This window comes from Entelurus aequoreus, linkage group LG26 (assembly GCF_033978785.1).
Source record: "Entelurus aequoreus isolate RoL-2023_Sb linkage group LG26, RoL_Eaeq_v1.1, whole genome shotgun sequence".
Taxonomy (NCBI): domain Eukaryota; kingdom Metazoa; phylum Chordata; class Actinopteri; order Syngnathiformes; family Syngnathidae; genus Entelurus; species Entelurus aequoreus.
Genome location: NC_084756.1, coordinates 6,165,616 through 6,184,374, shown reverse-complemented (window position 1 = coordinate 6,184,374; position 18,759 = coordinate 6,165,616). Strand labels below are relative to the sequence as shown.

General features: G+C 40.4%; 1 protein-coding gene across 2 annotated transcripts in view; it reads left to right on the top strand.

Moving 5' to 3' along the window:
* The window catches only part of LOC133643108 (plakophilin-1-like), a 50,026-nt gene extending 31,659 nt beyond the window's left edge, over positions 1-18,367 (top strand). Inside the window, exons 5-13 of one of the 2 annotated variants that reach the window (XM_062037521.1) lie at positions 303-510; positions 1,868-2,036; positions 5,869-5,986; positions 6,072-6,248; positions 9,737-9,907; positions 9,978-10,131; positions 11,979-12,165; positions 15,324-15,408; positions 18,221-18,367. In XM_062037521.1, coding sequence (XP_061893505.1) covers positions 303-510; positions 1,868-2,036; positions 5,869-5,986; positions 6,072-6,248; positions 9,737-9,907; positions 9,978-10,131; positions 11,979-12,165; positions 15,324-15,408; positions 18,221-18,295 — 1,344 coding nt within the window. In that variant the 3' untranslated portion in view covers positions 18,296-18,367. Of the gene's footprint in view, positions 1-302; positions 511-1,867; positions 2,037-5,868; positions 5,987-6,071; positions 6,249-9,736; positions 9,908-9,977; positions 10,132-11,978; positions 12,166-15,323; positions 15,409-18,220 lie in introns of those variants that run through there. The other variant, XM_062037522.1, reaches the window with a different exon arrangement.
* Positions 18,368-18,759: the final 392 nt, after the last annotated feature.

The window sequence follows — 18,759 nt, the reverse complement described above, 5'->3', positions numbered from 1 at the left end:
GTCTGGTCCTCATCCCTGGTGTTCCTGGCCCACATAGTCCTCACACTGGTCTGGTCCTCATCCCTGGTGTTCCTGGCCCACATAGTCCTCACACGGGTCTGGTCCTCATCCCTGGTGTTCCTGGCCCACATAGTCCTCACACTGGTCTGGTCCTCATCCCTGGTGTTCCTGGCCCACATAGTCCTCACACAGGTCTGGTCCTCATCCCTGGTGTTCCTGGCCCACATAGTCCTCAAAAAGGGGGCGGTCCTCATCCCTGGTGTTCCTGGCCCACATAGTCCTCACACGGGTCTGTTCCTCAGGTGCTGAAGCTGAAGGGCATCCCTCCCCTGGTGGCGCTCCTACAGAATCCCAGTCTGCGCATCAACCAGGCGGCCTCTGCCGCCCTGAGAAACCTCTCCTTTAAGAACAGCAGCAACAAGGAGGAGATCCAGTACTGTGGAGGCATCGCTGCTTCTGTGGCTCTGCTCCGAGAGACTGACTCTGTGGAGATCCAGAAGCAGCTGACAGGTACAAAGACCAGTACTTAGACCAAGTTACAATGCAAAGACCAGTACTTAGACCAAGTTACAATGCAAACACCAGTACTTAGACCAAGTTACAATGCAAAGACCAGTACTTAGACCAAGTTGCAATGCAAAGACCAGTACTTAGACCAAGTTACAATACAAAGACCAGTGCTTGGACCAAGTTCAAATGCAAAAAAACAGTACTTACACCAAGTTCAAATGCAAAGACCAGTACATAGACCAAGTTCAAATGCAAAGACCAGTACTTAGACCAAGTTACAATGCAAAGACCAGTACTTAGACCAAGTTGCAATGCAAAGACCAGTACTTAGACCAAGTTACAATACAAAGACCAGTGCTTAGACCAAGTTAAAATGCAAAAAAACAGTACTTAGACCAAGTTCAAATGCAAATACCAGTACTTACACCAAGTTTAAATGCAAAGACCAGTACATAGTCCAAGTTCAAATGCAAAGACCAGTACTTAGACCAAGTTCAAATGCAAAGACCAGTACTTAGACCAAGTTCAAATGCAAAGACCAGTACCTCGACCAAGTTAAATGCAAAGACCAGTACTTAGACCAAGTTCAAATGCAAAGACCAGTACTTACACCAAGTTCAAATGCAAAGACCAGTACTTAGACCAAGTTCAAATGCACAGACCAGTACTTAGACCAAGTTCAAATGCAAAGACCAGTAATTAGACCAAGTTCAAATACAAAGACCAGTAATTAGACCAGGTTCAAATACAAAGACCAGTACTTAGACCAAGTTCCAATGCAAAGACCAGTACTTAGACCAAGTTCCAATGCAAAGACCAGTACTTAGGCCAAGTTCAAATGCAAAGACCAGTATTTAGACCAAGTTCAAATGCAAAGACCAGTACTTAGACCAAGTTCAAATGCAAAGACCAGTATTTAGACCAAGTTCAAATGCAAAGACCAGTACTTAGACCAAGTTCAAATGCAAAGACCAGTACTTAGACCAAGTTCAAATGCAAAGACCAGTACTTAGACCAAGTTCAAATACAAAGACCAGTACTTAGACCAAGTTCAAATACAAAGACCAGTAATCAGACCAAGTTCAAATACAAAGACCAGTAATTAGACCAAGTTCAAATACAAAGACCAGTACTTAGACCAAGTTGCAATGCAAAGACCAGTACTTAGACCAAGTTCCAATGCAAAGACCAGTACTTAGACCAAGTTCAAATGCAAAAACTAGTACTTAGGCCAAATTCAAATGCAAAGACCAGTACTTAGACCAAGTTCAAATGCAAAGACCAGTACTTAGACCAAGTTCAAATGCAAAGGCCAGTATTTAGACCAAGTTCAAATGCAATGTTTGTTTGGCCTCAGGTCTTCTGTGGAACATGTCGTCTGCCGACGGTCTGAAGACAGACCTGCTGAAGAGCACCCTGCCAGTCCTGATGGACCGTGTCATCCTGCCTTACACCAGCAGTCCCAGGAGAGACGCCTTCAACGGTCCTGACCAGGAGACCTTCTTCCATGCCACCAGCTGTCTGAGGTAAAATTCTTGGTCACTTAGGGAGGACTCTGCTGACACAGGAGTGTCCCGGCTGCTCAGTCAAGAACAGACTCCAGGACTCCTTCTGTGTCAGCAGCAGGAGTCCTGGCTGGTCCGCTGCCAGTCAAGACCACTACTACTGATTGTCCTCATGTCAACAAGACTTGGTTATTTTATGTGGCCTGAGGCCAAACCTGGCCTGCTACTTCCTTGTATATAGTCTGCCACATCATTTTACCTTGGTCTGCCACATCATTTGATTTCAAGTGGCCTGCTACTTCCTTGTATGTGGTCTGCCACATCATTTTACATTGACCTGCCACATAATTTTATTGTGGTTGGCAACATCATTCTAATGTGTGCCACCATACCATTTTATTGTGGCCTGCTACATCATTTTATAGTGGTTCACAACATCATTCTGTGTGCCACCATATCATTTTATTGTGGCCTGCTACATCATTTTATAGTGGTTCACAACATCATTCTAATGTGTGCCATCATATCATTTTACATTGACCTGCCACATAATTGTATTGTGGTTCGCAACATCATTCTAATGTGTGCCATCATATCATTTTACATTGACCTGCCACATAATTTTATTGTGGTTCGCAACATCATTCTAATGTGTGCCACCATATCATTTTATCGTGGCCTGCTACATCATTTTATCGTGGTTCGCAACATCATTCTAATGTGTGCCACCATATCATTTTATTGTGGCCTGCTACATCATTTTATCGTGGTTCGCAACATCATTCTAATGTGTGCCATCATATCATTTTACATTGACCTGCCACATAATTTTATTGTGGTTAGCAACACCATTCTAATGTGTGCCACCATACCATTTTATTGTGGCCTGCTACATCATTTTATAGTGGTTCGCAACATCATTCTAATGTGTGCCATCATATCATTTTACCTTGACCTGCCACATAATTTTATTGTGGTCCGCAACATCATTCTAATGTGTGCCACGATATCATTTTATTGTGGCCTGCTACATCATTTTATGGTTGTTCGCAACATCATTCTAATGTGTGCCACCATATCATTTTATAGTGACCTGCTACATCATTTTATCGTGGTTCGCAACATCATTCTAATGTGTGCCACCATATAATTTTATATTGGCCTGCTACATCATTTTATTGTGGTTCGCAACATCATTCTAATGTGTGCCACCATACCATTTTATTGTGGCCTGCTACATCATTTTATAGTGGTTCGCAACATCATTCTAATGTGTGCCACCATATCATTTTATTGTGGCCTGCTACATCATTTTATAATGGTTCACAACATCATTCTAATGTGTGCCATCATATCATTTTACATTGACCTTCCACATCATTTTATAGTGGTTCGCAACATAATTCTAATGTGTGCCACAATATCATTTTATTGTGGCCTGCTACATCATTTTATAGTGGTTCGCAACATCATTCTAATGTGTGCCACCATATCATTTTATTGTGGCCTGCTACATAATTTTATCGTGGTTCGCAACATCATTCTAATGTGTGCCACTATATCATTTTATATTGGCCTGCTACATAATTTTATTGTGTCCTGCCACATCATTTAATTGTGGGCTGCTACATAATTTTATTGTGTCCTGCCACATCATTTTATCGTGGTTCGCAACATCATTCTAATGTGTGCCACATCATTTTATCGTCGCCTGCCACATAATTTTATTGTGTCCTGCCAAATAATTTTATAGTGGTTCGCCACATAATTCTAATGTGTGGCACCATATCATTTTATTGTTGCCTGGTACATCATTTTATTGTGGTTCGCAACATAATTCTAATGTGTGCCACAATATCATTTGATTGTGGCCTGCTACATCATTTTATCGTGGTTCGCAACATCATTCTAATGTGTGCCATCATATCATTTTATTGTGTCCTGCTACATAATTTTATTGTTGTTCAAAACATAATTCTAATGTGTGCCACATCATTTTATTGTGGCCTGCCAGATAATTTTATTGTGTCCTGCCAAATTATTTTATCGTGGTTCGCAACATCATTCTAATGTGTGCCACCATATCATTTTATGGTGGCCTGCTACATAATTTTATTGTGTCCTGCTACATAATTTTATTGTTGTTCACAACATCATTCTAATGTGTGCCACATCATTTTATTGTGGTTCACAACATCAATCTAATGTGTGCCACATCATTTTATTCTGGCCTGCTACATAATTTTATTGTGGCCTGCCACATAATTTTATTGTGTCCTGCCAACTCATTTTATTGTGGTTCGCCACATCATTCTAATGTTTGCCACATCATTCTAATGTTTGCCACATATCAATTTATTGTGTCCTGTCACATCATTTATTGTGGTTTGCCACATCATTGTAATGTGTGCCACCATATCAATTCATTGTGTCCTGCAACATAATTTTATAATGGTCTACCGCTTCATTTTATTGTGGCCTGTGACATAATTTTATAATGGCCTATCGCATCATTTTTTTGGGACCTGGAACATCATTTTATAATGACCTACCACTTCATTTTATTGGGGCCTGCAACATTAAGATTAATTAAAGATTAAAGTACCAATGATTGTCACACACACACTAGATGTGGTGAAATTTGTCCTCTGCATTTGTCCCATCCCCTTGGGGAGCAGTGGGCAGCAGCGGCGCCGCGCCCGGGAATCATTTTGGTGATTTAACCCCCAACTCCAATCCTTTGTTGCTGAGTGCCAAGCAGGGAGGTTATGGGTCCCATTTTTATAGTCTTTGGTATCATATTATTGTGGCCTACCACATCATTTTATTGGGGCCTGAGAAATAATTTTATTGTGGCCTTTCGACATAATTTTATATTGGCCTACCACATTATTTTATTGGAGCCTGCAACATCATTTCATAATGGACTACCATATAATTTTATTGGGGCCTGCAACATCATATTATCATGGCCTGCAACATCATTTTATTCTGGCCTTCCACATCATTTTATTGGGCCTGCGACATCATTTTATCGTGGCCTACCACATCATTTTATTGGGGCCTGCAATATCATATTATTGTGGCCCGCAACATCATATTATTTTGGCCTACCACGTTCTCTTTTTCTGGCCATTTTGAGCGTTTAATTGACCCCACAAATGTGATGCTCCAGAAACTCAATCTGCTCAAAGGAAGGTCAGTTTTGTAGCTTCTGTAACGAGCTAAACTGTTTTCAGATGTGTGAACATGATTGCACAAGGGTTTTCTAATCATCAATTAGTCTTCTGAGCCAATGAGCAAACACATTGTACCATTAGAACACTGGAGTGATAGTTGCTGGAAATGGGCCTCTATACACCTATGTAGATATTGCACCAAAAACCAGACATTTGCAGCTATAATAGTCATTTACCACATTAGCAATGTATAGAGTGTATTTCTTTAAAGTTAAGACTAGTTTAAAGTTATCTTCATTGAAAAGTACAGTGCTTTTCCTTAAAAAATAAGGACATTTCAATGTGACCTCAAACTTTTGAACGGTAGTGTATATTAAACATGTATATTTATATATATATTAAACATGTATATTTATATATATATATATATATATATATATATATATATATATTATACATTTATATTTATATGTATATTTATATATATATTATACATGTATATTTATATATATATATTATACATGTCTATTTATATATATATTATACATGTATATTTATATATATATTATACATGTCTATTTATATATATATTATACATGTATATTTATATATATATTATACATGCATATTTATATATATATTAAACATGTATATTATTGTGTGTGTGCTGACAGGAACCTGAGCAGCGCCAAGCAGAGCAACCGTCAGACCATGAGGAAATGTCGCGGTCTGATCGACTCCCTGGTGGCGTACCTCAGGGACTGCGTGCAGGCCGGCACACCTGAAGACAAGGTGAGTGCTGCTCGCCTCACGCCGCTCACGTGTCACTCACGTGTCACTCACGTGTCGCTCACGTGTCGCTCACCTGTGAAATCAGTCCGTAGAGAACTGCGTGTGCATCCTGCACAACCTCACCTTCCAGCTGGAGGCGGAGTCACCGGCCTTGTTCAACCGCATCACGGCGTTGGCCCACCCCGAGGGCCAGAGTGACCCTGAGGCCGAGGCGGGGCCCATCGGCTGCTTCAGTCCACAGAGGCCAGGGGCCAACAGCAAGGTGAGATGATGTCATCAGCAGTCATGTGATGTAAACATGTCACCTGCAGTCATGTGATGTAAACATGTCACCTGCAGTCATGTGATGTAAACATGTCACCTGCAGGAGTCATGTGATGTAAACATGTCACCTGCAGTCATGTGATGTAAACATGTCACCTGCAGGAGTCATGTGATGTAAATATGTCACCTGCAGTCATGTGATGTAAACATGTCACCTGCAGTCATGTGATGTAAACATGTCACCTGCAGGAGTTATGTGATGTAAATATGTCACCTGCAGTCATGTGATGTAAACATGTCACCTGCAGTCATGTGATGTAAACATGTCACCTGCAGGAGTTATGTGATGTAAATGTGTCACCTGCAGGAGTCATGTGATGTAAACATGTCACCTGCAGGAGTCATGTGATGTAAACATGTCACCTGCAGTCATGTGATGTAAACATGTCACCTGCAGTCATGTGATGTAAACATGTCACCTGCAGGAGTCATGTGATGTAAATATGTCACCTGCAGTCATGTGATGTAAACATGTCACCTGCAGGAGTCATGTGATGTAAATATGTCACCTGCAGGAGTCATGTGATGTAAACATGTCACCTGCAGTCATGTGATGTAAACATGTCACCTGCAGTCATGTGATGTAAATATGTCACCTGCAGGAGTCATGTGATGTAAACATGTCACCTGCAGTCATGTGATGTAAATATGTCACCTGCAGGAGTCATGTGATGTAAACATGTCACCTGCAGTCATGTGATGTAAACATGTCATCAGCAGTCATGTGATGTAAACATGTCACCTGCAGTCATGTGATGTAAACATGTCACCTGCAGGAGTCATGTGATGTAAACATGTCACCTGCAGTCATGTGATGTAAACATGTCACCTGCAGTCATGTGATGTAAACATGTCACCTGCAGTCATGTGATGTAAACGTGTCACCTGCAGGAGTCATGTGATGTAAACATGTCACCTGCAGTCATGTGATGTAAACATGTCACCTGCAGGAGTCATGTGATGTAAACATGTCACCTGCAGGAGTCATGTGATGTAATCACACTTTTCCATCTGGCAACCTGAGGGACCAGTCTGGGTTTGGAGGTTGCCAGGAGAACGCAACATTTCGGACTGCATTGTGCCGAGTGTGAAATTTGCTGGAGGAGGAATTATGGTGTGGGGTTGTTTTTCTGGAGTTGGGCTTGTGAAAGGAACTTTGAGTGCTCCAGGATACCAAAACATTTTTGGACAATTCCATGCTCCCAACCTTGTGGGAACAGTTTGGAGCGGGCCCCTTCCTCTTCCAACATGACTGCGCACCAGTGCACAAAGCAAGGTCCATAAAGACATGGATGACAGAGTCTGGTGTGGATGAACTTGACTGGCCTGCACAGAGTCCTGACATGACCATAACTACTGTAACTTATTGAGCAACTTATTGTCTTGTGATTAATGTACATCAGAGCTATTCAAATTGTTGTATTTTTTTGTATTTAGTGTATTACAAACCCCGTTTCCATATGAGTTGGGAAATTGTGTTAGATGTAAATATAAACGGAATACAATGATTTGCAAATCATTTTCAACCCATATTCAGTTGAATATGCTACAAAGACAACATATTTGATGTTCAAACTGATAAACATTTTTTTTTTGTGCAAATAATCATTAACTTTAGAATTTGCTGCCAGCAACACGTGACAAAGAAGTTGGGAAAGGTGGCAATAAATACTGATAAAGTTGAGGAATGCTCATCAAACTCTTATTTGGAACATCCCACAGGTGAACAGGCAAATTGGGAACAGGTGGCTGCCATGATTGGGTATAAAAGCAGCTTCCATGAAATGCTCAGTCATTCACAAACAAGGACGGGGCGAGGGTCACCACTTTGTCAACAAATGCCTGAGCAAATTGTTGAACAGTTTAAGAAAAACCTTTCTCAAGCAGCTATTGCAAGGAATTTAGGGATTTCACCATCTACGCTCCGGAATATCATCAAAGGGTTCAGAGAATCTGGAGAAATCACTGCACGTAAGCAGCTAAGCCCGTGACCTTCCACCCCTCAGGCTGTACTGCATCAACAAGCGACATCAGTGTGTAAAGGATATCACCACATGGGCTCAGGAACACTTCAGAAACCCACTGTCAGTAACTACAGTTGGTCGCTACATCTGTAAGTGCAAGTTAAAACTCTCCTATGCAAGGCGAAAACCGTTTATCAACAACACCCAGAAACGCCGTCGGCTTCACTGGGCCTGAGCTCATCTAAGATGGACTGATACAAAGTGGAAAAGTGTTCTGTGGTCTGACGAGTCCACATTTCAAATTGTTTTTGGAAACTGGACGTTGTGTCCTCCGGACCAAAGAGGAAAAGAACCATCCGGTTTGTTCTAGGCGCAAAGTGTAAAAGGCAGCATGTGTGATGGTATGGGGGTGTATTAGTGCCCAAGACATGGGTAACTTACACATCTGTGAAGGCACCATTAATGCTGAAAGGTACATACAGCTTTTGGAGCAACATATGTTGCCATCCAAGCAACGTTACCATGGACGCCCCTGCTTATTTCAGCAAGACAATGCCAAGCCACGTGTCACATCAACGTGGCTTCATAGTAAAAGAGTGCAGGTACTAGACTGGCCTGCCTGTAGTCCAGACCTGTCTCCCATTGGTGCAACATGAAGCCTAAAATAGCACAAGGGAGACCCCCGGACTGTTGAACAACTTAAGCTGTACATCAAGCAAGAATGGGAAAGAATTCCACCTGAGAAGCTTCAAAAATGTGTCTCCTCAGTTCCCAAACGTTTACTGAGTGTTGTTAAAAGGAAAGGCCATGTAACACAGTGGTGAACATGCCCTTTCCCAACTACTTTGGCACGTGTTGCAGCCATGAAATTCTAAGTTCATTATTATTTGCAAAATAAAAAAAGTTTATGAGTTTGAACATCAAATATGTTGTCTTTGTAGTGCATTCAACTGAATATGGGTTGAAAAGGATTTGCAAATCATTGTATTCCGTTTATATTTACATCTAACACAATTTCCCAACACATATGGAAACTGGGTTTGTATATATATATATATGTGTGTGTGTGTGTGTATATATAAATAATATATATCTACGTATATATACACATCTCCAGTATTTATTTATTTTTCATCCAACCATCGTATCGGTTGCGTCCTTTGTGGCCCATAGTTGTGTTGTGTTGGCTTTTGCAGTCGGGCTGTAGCTGAAAGTTGTAATTCATGATATGGTCTCATGTTTCTAATAATCTTTTTCGACCACCACATCTATCCGCCATGTTGTTGTGATGATGTCACAGACAAGACTAGAGTCTGACATTCTTGAACCTTTTCCTTTTCCTACTGTTTTAAAATCCACCGATTCCCTTTAAAAGTCACTGATTCCATTTCTGAGCATGACATGTCTGTCCTGACTGTCCAATCACATCAAGTCATATTCTGAACCCTCTGGCCCGGCGCAGCACTCCTTTGACTTCCCCGTGGTGGAGGACTCCAACCCCAGCGGCGCCGGCTGGCTCCTGCACTCCCAGACCTTGCAGACCTACTTGGCCCTGCTGGGCTCCAGCCAGCAGGGGGAGACTCAGGAGGCCTGCTGTGGGGCCCTGCAGAACCTGACGGCCCAGGAAGGCATTGTGAGCTCCACTCGGCAGGTGAAGGTTGACTTTCCACATGCTTGATGTTCATGTCTGCACCTGTGTGGAGGTGTCTGACGCCATGAGCCAGAACATCGTGCAGAAGCTGGAAGGCCTGCAGGCCATCAGCCCTCTTCTGAAGTCCAACAAAGTCAGCGTGCAGAGGAACGCCGTGGCCTTGGTACGCAACCTGTCCAAGAACACTAACCTGCACGGCACCTTAGGTAAGAACGTTCTACAACTTCCTGCTCGGAAAAGCTTTCCTTCACATCCTGAGATTCTGGATCACCCTTTCCAAAAGACTTTTCTAACGAGACCCAAGTCTCAGCAGGTGGATACATATTGTGAACAACTCTTTAAAGCGTATTTATCTCAAAATATAATCATTATTGGGTTTGTTATTTGGGGGAAAACTAAAATGTGTTTTAAAACACTTCACTTTTTATTACAGCCTTGTTCCTAAAATGGAATAAATTCATTTTTGTCCTCAAAATTCTACACACAATACCCCATAATGACAATTTCAAAAGGTTTTTTGTTAGAAAATGTTGCTAATTTACTAAAGATTAAATAGTAAGAAATCACCTTATTCCAAAAATGTAATAAATCTATTTTTGTCCTCAAAATTCTACACACAACACCCATTAATGACAATTTCAAAAAGTTTTTTGTTAGAAAATGTTGCTAATTTATTAAATAATAAAGAGTAAGGAATCACCTTATTCCAAAAATGGAATTTGTCCATTTTTGTCCTTAAAATTCTACACACAATACCCCATAATGTCAATTTGAAAACGTTTTTTTGTTAGAAAATGTTGCAAATTTATTAAAGATTAAATAGTAAGAAATCACTGTATTCCAAAAATTTTATAAATTAATTTTTAGTTTCTCAAAATTCTACACACAATACCCCATAATGACAGTTTGAAAAAGTTTTTTGAAAGAAAATGTTGCTAATTTATTAAAGATTAAATAGTAAGAAATCACCTTATTCCAAAAATTTCATAAATTAATTTTTGTCCTCAAAATTCTACACACAATACCCCATAATGACAATTTGAAAAAGGTTTTTTTTGTTAAAAATTGTGCTAATTTATTAAATATTAAATAGTAAGAAATCACCGTATTCGAAAAATGGAATTAATTCATTTTTGTCCTCAAAATTCTACACAAAATACCCCATAATGTCAATTTGAAAATGTTTTTTGTTAGAAAATGTTGCAAATTTATTAAAGATTAAATAATAAGAAATCAACTTATTCCAAAAATAGAATTAATTCATTTTTGTCCTCAAAATTCTACACACAATACCCCATAATGTCAATTTGAAAATGTTTTTTTGCTAGAAAATGTTGCAAATGTATTAAAGATTAAATAGTAAGAAATCACTGTATTCCAAAAATGGAATACATTCATTTTTGTCCTCAAAATTCTACACACAACACCCAATAATGTCCATTTGAAAAATAATTTTTGTTAGAAAATGTTGCTAATTTATTAAAAATTAAATAGTAAGAAATCCCCTTATTCCTAAAATTGAATAAATTAATTTCTGTCCTCAAAACTCTACACACAATACCCCATAATGTCAATTTAAAAAAAAAAAAAAAGTTAGACAATGTTGCAAGTTTACTAAAGATTAAATAGTAAGAAATCACCTTATACCAAAAATGGAATACATTCATTTTTGTCCTCAAAATTCTACACACAACACCCAATGATAACAATTAGAAAAAGTTTTTTGTTAGAAAATGTTGCTAATTTATTAAATATTAAATAGTAAGAAATCACCTTATTCCAAAAATGTAATAAAAAAATTTTGTCCTCAAAAATCTACACATAATACCCCATAATGTCAATTTGAAAATGTTTTTTTTGTTAGAAAATGTTGCAAATTTACTAAAGATTAAATAGTAAGAAATCACTTTATTCCAAAAATGGAATATATTCATTTTTGTCCTCAACATTCTACACACAATACCCCATAATGTCAATTTAAAAAAGTTTTTTTGTTAGAAAATGTTGCAAATGTGCTAAAGATGAAATAGTAAGAAATCACCTTCCCCCTCAGCTCGGAAAGTGCTGCCCGAGCTGCTGAGCATCCTGCAGGCGGGCACGGGTGCGGGGAACGAGTCGGACGACACGCTGGCCATGGCGTGCCAGACCGCCAACTTCCTGCTGGCCAAGGAACCAGAGAAAGGCAAGCACCTGGTGAACGCTCAGCTGATCACGGCTCTGCAGGACCTCAGCCAGAACAAGTGAGTGGTGAACTTTAACCTCAATAATGATAGCATTTGGACTCTTTCACTTTCACTTTCATTCTGCATCACCAGGATGCTCCTTATCGCTTCTCTTATCCTTCATGTGCTGCAATAAAAGTGGATCAGCATCAGTTTATGTGCTGCAATAAAAGTGGATCAGCATCAGTTTATGTGCTGCAATAAAAGTGGATCAGCATCAGTTTATGTGCTGCAATAAAAGTGGATCAGCATCAGTTTGTGTGCTGCAATAAAAGTGGATCAGCATCAGTTTATGTGCTGCAATAAAAGTGTATCAGCATCAGTTTATGTGCTGCAATAAAAGTGTATCAGCATCAGTTTATGTGCTGCAATAAAAGTGGATGAGCATCGGTTTATGTGCTGCAATAAAAGTGGATCAGCATCGGTTTATGTGCTGCAATAAAAGTGGATCAGCATCGGTTTATGTGCTGCAATAAAAGTGGATCAGCATCGGTTTATGTGCTGCAATAAAAGTGGATCAGCATCAGTTTATGTGCTGCAATAAAAGTGGATCAGCATCAGTTTATGTGCTGCAATAAAAGTGGATCAGCATCGGTTTAGTCCGCTTGTAGAGCTAAGAAACACTTTCTGGAACATTCATGTAGCAAATAAATATTGAACAAAATAACACAGGAATTGAACATTTTTCAAACTTTTAAGAATCATCCCCCTAGAAAATATGCTGACAACATAAAACAAATAGGATATGTTGCCAAGGTTTGTTTAGATTTACAAGGTGAAAGTAAACTATGACATAAGTTTAATAACAATAATAATTGAAGTCTCCTGACATGATGTTGATGATTGTGTTCACACCTTGTGGTGACCTTCATTGCAATGTCATGTCTTCAACTACTGTGAGACATCCCAGCAGACACCACACATGGAAACAACCTTGACTTAAATCATGACCTTGACTTAAATCATGACCTCGACTTAAATCATGACCTTGACTTAAATCATGACCTCGACTTAAATCATGACCTTGACTTAAATCATGACCTTGACTTAAGTCCTGACCTTGACTTAAGTCCTGACCTTAACTTAAATCCTGACCTTGACTTAAGTCCTGACCTTGACTTAAATCCTGACTTTGACTTAAGTCCTGGCCTTGACTTAAGTCCTGGCCTTGACTTAAGTCACTACCTTGACTTAAGTCCTGATCTTGACTTAAGTCCTGACCTTGACTTAAGTTCTGACCTTGACTTAAGTCCTGACCTTGACTTAAGTCCTGACCTTGATTTAAATCCTGACCTTGACTTAAGTCCTGACCTTGACTTAAATCCTGACTTTGACTTAAGTCCTGGCCTTGACTTATGTCCTGGCCTTGACTTAAGTCCTGACCTTGACTTATGTCCTGGCCTTGACTTAAGTCCTGACCTTGACTTAAGTCCTGACCTTGACTTAAGTCCTGGCCTTGACTTAAATCCTGGCCTTGACTTAAGTCCTGACTTTGACTTGAGTACTGACCTTGACTTAAGTCCTGACCTTGACTTAAGTCCTGACTTTGACTTGAGTCCTGACCTTGACTTAAGTCCTGACCTTGACTTAAGTCCTGATCTTGACTTAAGTCCTGACCTTGACTTAAGTCCTGACCTTGACTTAAGTCCTGACTTTGACTTAAGTCCTGACCTTGACTTAGGTCCTGACCTTGACTTAAGTCCTGACCTTGACTTAAATCATGACTATGACTTAAGTCCTGACCTTGACTTAGGTCCTGATCTTGGCTTAAGTCGTGGCCTTGACTTAAGTCCTGACCTTGACTTAAGTCCTGGCCTTGACTTAAGTCCTGGCCTTGACTTAAATCCTGACCTTGACTTAAGTCCTGACCTTGACTTACGTCCTGACCTTGACTTATGTCCTGATCTTGACTTAAGTCCTGACCTTGACTTATGTCCTGATCTTGACTTATGTCCTGATCTTGACTTAAGTCCTGACCTTGACTTAAGTTCTGACCTTGACTTAAGTCCTGACCTTGACTTAAGTCCTGACCTTGATTTAAATCCTGACCTTGACTTAAGTCCTGACCTTGACTTAAATCCTGACTTTGACTTAAGTCCTGGCCTTGACTTATGTCCTGGCCTTGACTTAAGTCCTGACCTTGACTTATGTCCTGGCCTTGACTTAAGTCCTGACCTTGACTTAAGTCCTGACCTTGACTTAAGTCCTGGCCTTGACTTAAATCCTGGCCTTGACTTAAGTCCTGACTTTGACTTGAGTACTGACCTTGACTTAAGTCCTGACCTTGACTTAAGTCCTGACTTTGACTTGAGTCCTGACCTTGACTTAAGTCCTGACCTTGACTTAAGTCCTGATCTTGACTTAAGTCCTGACCTTGACTTAAGTCCTGACCTTGACTTAAGTCCTGACTTTGACTTAAGTCCTGACCTTGACTTAGGTCCTGACCTTGACTTAAGTCCTGACCTTGACTTAAATCATGACTATGACTTAAGTCCTGACCTTGACTTAGGTCCTGATCTTGGCTTAAGTCGTGGCCTTGACTTAAGTCCTGACCTTGACTTAAGTCCTGGCCTTGACTTAAGTCCTGGCCTTGACTTACGTCCTGACCTTGACTTAAGTCCTGACCTTGACTTACGTCCTGACCTTGACTTATGTCCTGATCTTGACTTAAGTCCTGACCTTGACTTAAATCCTGACCTTGACTTAAGTTCTGACCTGGACTTAAATCCTGACTTTGACTTAAGTCCTGACCTTGACTTAAGTCATGACTTTGACCAACTCAAATACAACATTGGAACAATCCTCATCATCATTTCTGATAACGTTTAATCAATGTTGGGTTGTGACCTTGATTTGACATTGAAATGTTGTCATTATGGTGGTACTTAATGAATACTTAGGACTACTACACTACTGTATTTAATGTTGTCATTATGGTGGTACTTAATGAATACTTAGGTCTACTACACTACTGTAATTAATGTTGTCATTATGGTGGTACTTAATGAATACTTAGGTCTACTACACTACTGTAATTATGGTGGTAGTTGAAGAGCCAAGTGTTGTCTAAAGTTGGTACTTGGTGAAAGAAGTGCTGGTCTATGGTCTTGTCCCGTGAGCAGGTCCATATGAAAAGTGTGCCATGGTCTAGATGCTAAAAGTGAGTCTCCTTCTAGACACTTCCCCAAGTCCAGCAAGGCAGCATCACTGTTTCTCTACCAGCTGTGGTCCTACAAAGACATCCAGAGCCTCCTGAAAAAGGTGAGTTGTGTCCTCCTCTCATATTAGTCACTACATGAGGAATGTTGCCACTCCGGTCTGATGAGGTTCTCACACTAACATTCTGTTGTAGCTGATGAGGTTCTTACACTAACGTTCTGTTGTAGCTGATGAGGTTCTTACACTAACGTTCTGTTGTTGCTGATGAGGTTCTTACACTAACGTTCTGTTGTAGCTGATGAGGTTCTCACACTAACGTTCTGTTGTTGCTGATGAGGTTCTTACACTAACGTTCTGTTGTAGCTGATGAGGTTCTCACACTAACGTTCTGTTGTTGCTGATGAGGTTCTTACACTAACGTTCTGTTGTAGCTGATGAGGTTCTTACACTAACGTTCTGTTGTTGCTGATGAGGTTCTTACACTAACGTTCTGTTGTAGCTGATGAGGTTCTTACACTAACGTTCTGTTGTTGCTGATGAGGTTCTCACACTAACGTTCTGTAGTTGCTGATGAGGTTCTCACACTAACGTTCTGTTGTTGCTGATGAGGTTCTCACACTAACATTCTGTAGTTGCTGATGAGGTTCTCACAGTAACGTTCTGTTGTTGCTGATGAGGTTCTCACACTAAAGTTCTGTTGTTGCTGATGAGGTTTTCACACTAACGTTCTGTTGTTGCTGATGAGGTTCTCACACTAAAGTTCTGTTGTTGCTGATGAGGTTCTCACACTAACGTTCTGTTGTTGCTGATGAGGTTCTCACACTAACGTTCTGTTGTTGCTGATGAGGTTCTCACACTAACGTTCTGTTGTTACTGATGAGGTTCTCACACTAACGTTCTGTTGTTGCTGATGAGGTTCTCACACTAACGTTCTGTTGTTGCTGATGAGGTTCTCACACTAACGTTCTGTTGTTGCTGATGAGGTTCTCACACTAACGTTCTGTAGTTGCTGATGAGGTTCTCACACTAACGTTCTGTTGTTGCTGATGAGGTTCTCACACTAACGTTCTGTTGTTGCTGATGAGGTTCTTACACTAACGTTCTGTTGTTGCTGATGAGGTTCTCACACTAACGTTGTGTTGTTGCTGATGAGGTTCTTACACTAACGTTGTGTTGTTGCTGATGAGGTTCTCACAATAACGTTGTGTTGTTGCTGATGAGGTTCTCACACTAACGTTGTGTTGTTGCTGATGAGGTTCTCACACTAACGTTGTGTTGTTGCTGATGAGGTTCTCACACTAACGTTGTGTTGTTGCTGATGAGGTTCTCACACTAACGTTGTGTTGTTGCTGATGAGGTTCTCACACTAACATTCTGTTGTTGCTGATGAGGTTCTCACACTAACGTTCTGTTGTTGCTGATGAGGTTCTCACACTAACGTTCTGTTGTTGCTGATGTTGTTCTCACACTAAAGTTCTGTTGTTGCTGATGAGGTTCTCACACTAACGTTCTGTTGTTGCTGATGAGGTTCTCACACTAACGTTCTGTTGTTGCTGATGAGGTTCTCACACTAACGTTCTGTTGTTGCTGATGAGGTTCTTACACTAACGTTCTGTTGTTGCTGATGAGGTTCTCACACTAACGTTGTGTTGTTGCTGATGAGGTTCTTACACTAACGTTCTGTTGTTGCTGATGAGGTTCTCACAATAACGTTGTGTTGTTGCTGATGAGGTTCTCACACTAACGTTGTGTTGTTGCTGATGAGGTTCTCACACTAATGTTGTGTTGTTGCTGATGAGGTTCTCACACTAACGTTCTGTTGTTGCTGATGAGGTTCTCACACTAACGTTCTGTTGTTGCTGATGAGGTTCTCACACTAAAGTTCTGTTGTTGCTGATGAGGTTCTCACACTAATGTTCTGTTGTTGCTGATGAGGTTCTCAAACTAACGTTCTGTTGTTGCTGATGAGGTTCTCACACTAACGTTCTGTTGTTGCTGATGAGGTTCTCACACTAACGTTGTGTAGTTGCTGATGAGGTTCTCACACTAACGTTGTGTTGTTGCTGATGAGGTTCTCACACTGTTTTGTTGTTGCTGATGAGGTTCTCACACTAACGTTCTGTTGTTGCTGATGAGGTTCTCACACTAACGTTGTGTTGTTGCTGATGAGGTTCTCACACTAACGTTCTGTTGTTGCTGATGAGGTTCTCACACTAACGTTCTGTTGTTGCTGATGAGGTTCTCACACTAATGTTCTGTTGTTACTGATGAGGTTCTCACACTGACGTTCTGTTGTTGCTGATGAGGTTCTCACACTAATGTTCTGTTGTTGCTGATGAGGTTTTTACACTAACGTTCTGTTGTTGCTGATGAGGTTCTCACACTAACGTTGTGTTGTTGCTGATGAGGTTCTTACACTAACGTTGTGTTGTTGCTGATGAGGTTCTCACAATAACGTTGTGTTGTTGCTGATGAGGTTCTCACACTAACATTGTGTTGTTGCTGATGAGGTTCTCACACTAACGTTGTGTTGTTGCTGATGAGGTTCTCACACTAACGTTCTGTTGTTGCTGATGAGATTCTCACACTAACGTTGTGTTGTTGCTGATGAGGTTTTTACACTAACGTTGTGTTGTTGCTGATGAGGTTCTCACACTAACGTTCTGTTGTTGCTGATGAGGTTCTCACACTAACGTTCTGTTGTTGCTGATGAGGTTCCTACACTAACGTTCTGTTGTAGCTGATGAGGTTCTCACACTAACGTTCTGTTGTTGCTGATGAGGTTCTTACACTAACGTTCTGTTGTTGCTAATGAGGTTCTCACACTAACGTTGTGTAGTTACTGATGAGGTTCTCACACTAACGTTGTGTAGTTGCTGATGAGAAGTGACTAGTGTGTGTTGTGTCCTCACAGCAAGGCATGAGCAAGAGCAGCTTTGTCAACCAGGCCACCTCCGCCGTGCACAAGGCAGCCTCCAACCTGGACTAGGATGCTTCTTCCATCTCCTTGTCATCACTACTTCAAAGGATGTTCTATCTACTCCCTTTCACTTACAAATAAACTGAAACTGAACTTTATTGTACTTCAAACGATGTCACGTCTCCTCTTTTTCACTTCATTGTACTTCAAATGACGTTCTATCTCCTCCTTTTCACTTCAATCTACTTCAAACGATGTTCTATTTCCTCCTGTTCAATTCAATCTACTTCAAACGATGTTCTATCTCCTCCTTTTCACTTCAATCTACTTCAAACGATGTTCTATCTCCTGTTCACTTCAATCTACTTCAAACAATGTTCTATCTCCTCCTTTTCACTTCAATCTACTTCAAATTGTACTTCAAATGGTGGACTATCTACTCCTTTTCACCTCTATCTACTTCAAACAATGTCACGTCTCCGCCTTTTCACTTCATTGTACTTAAAATGATGTTCTATCTACTCCTTTTTACT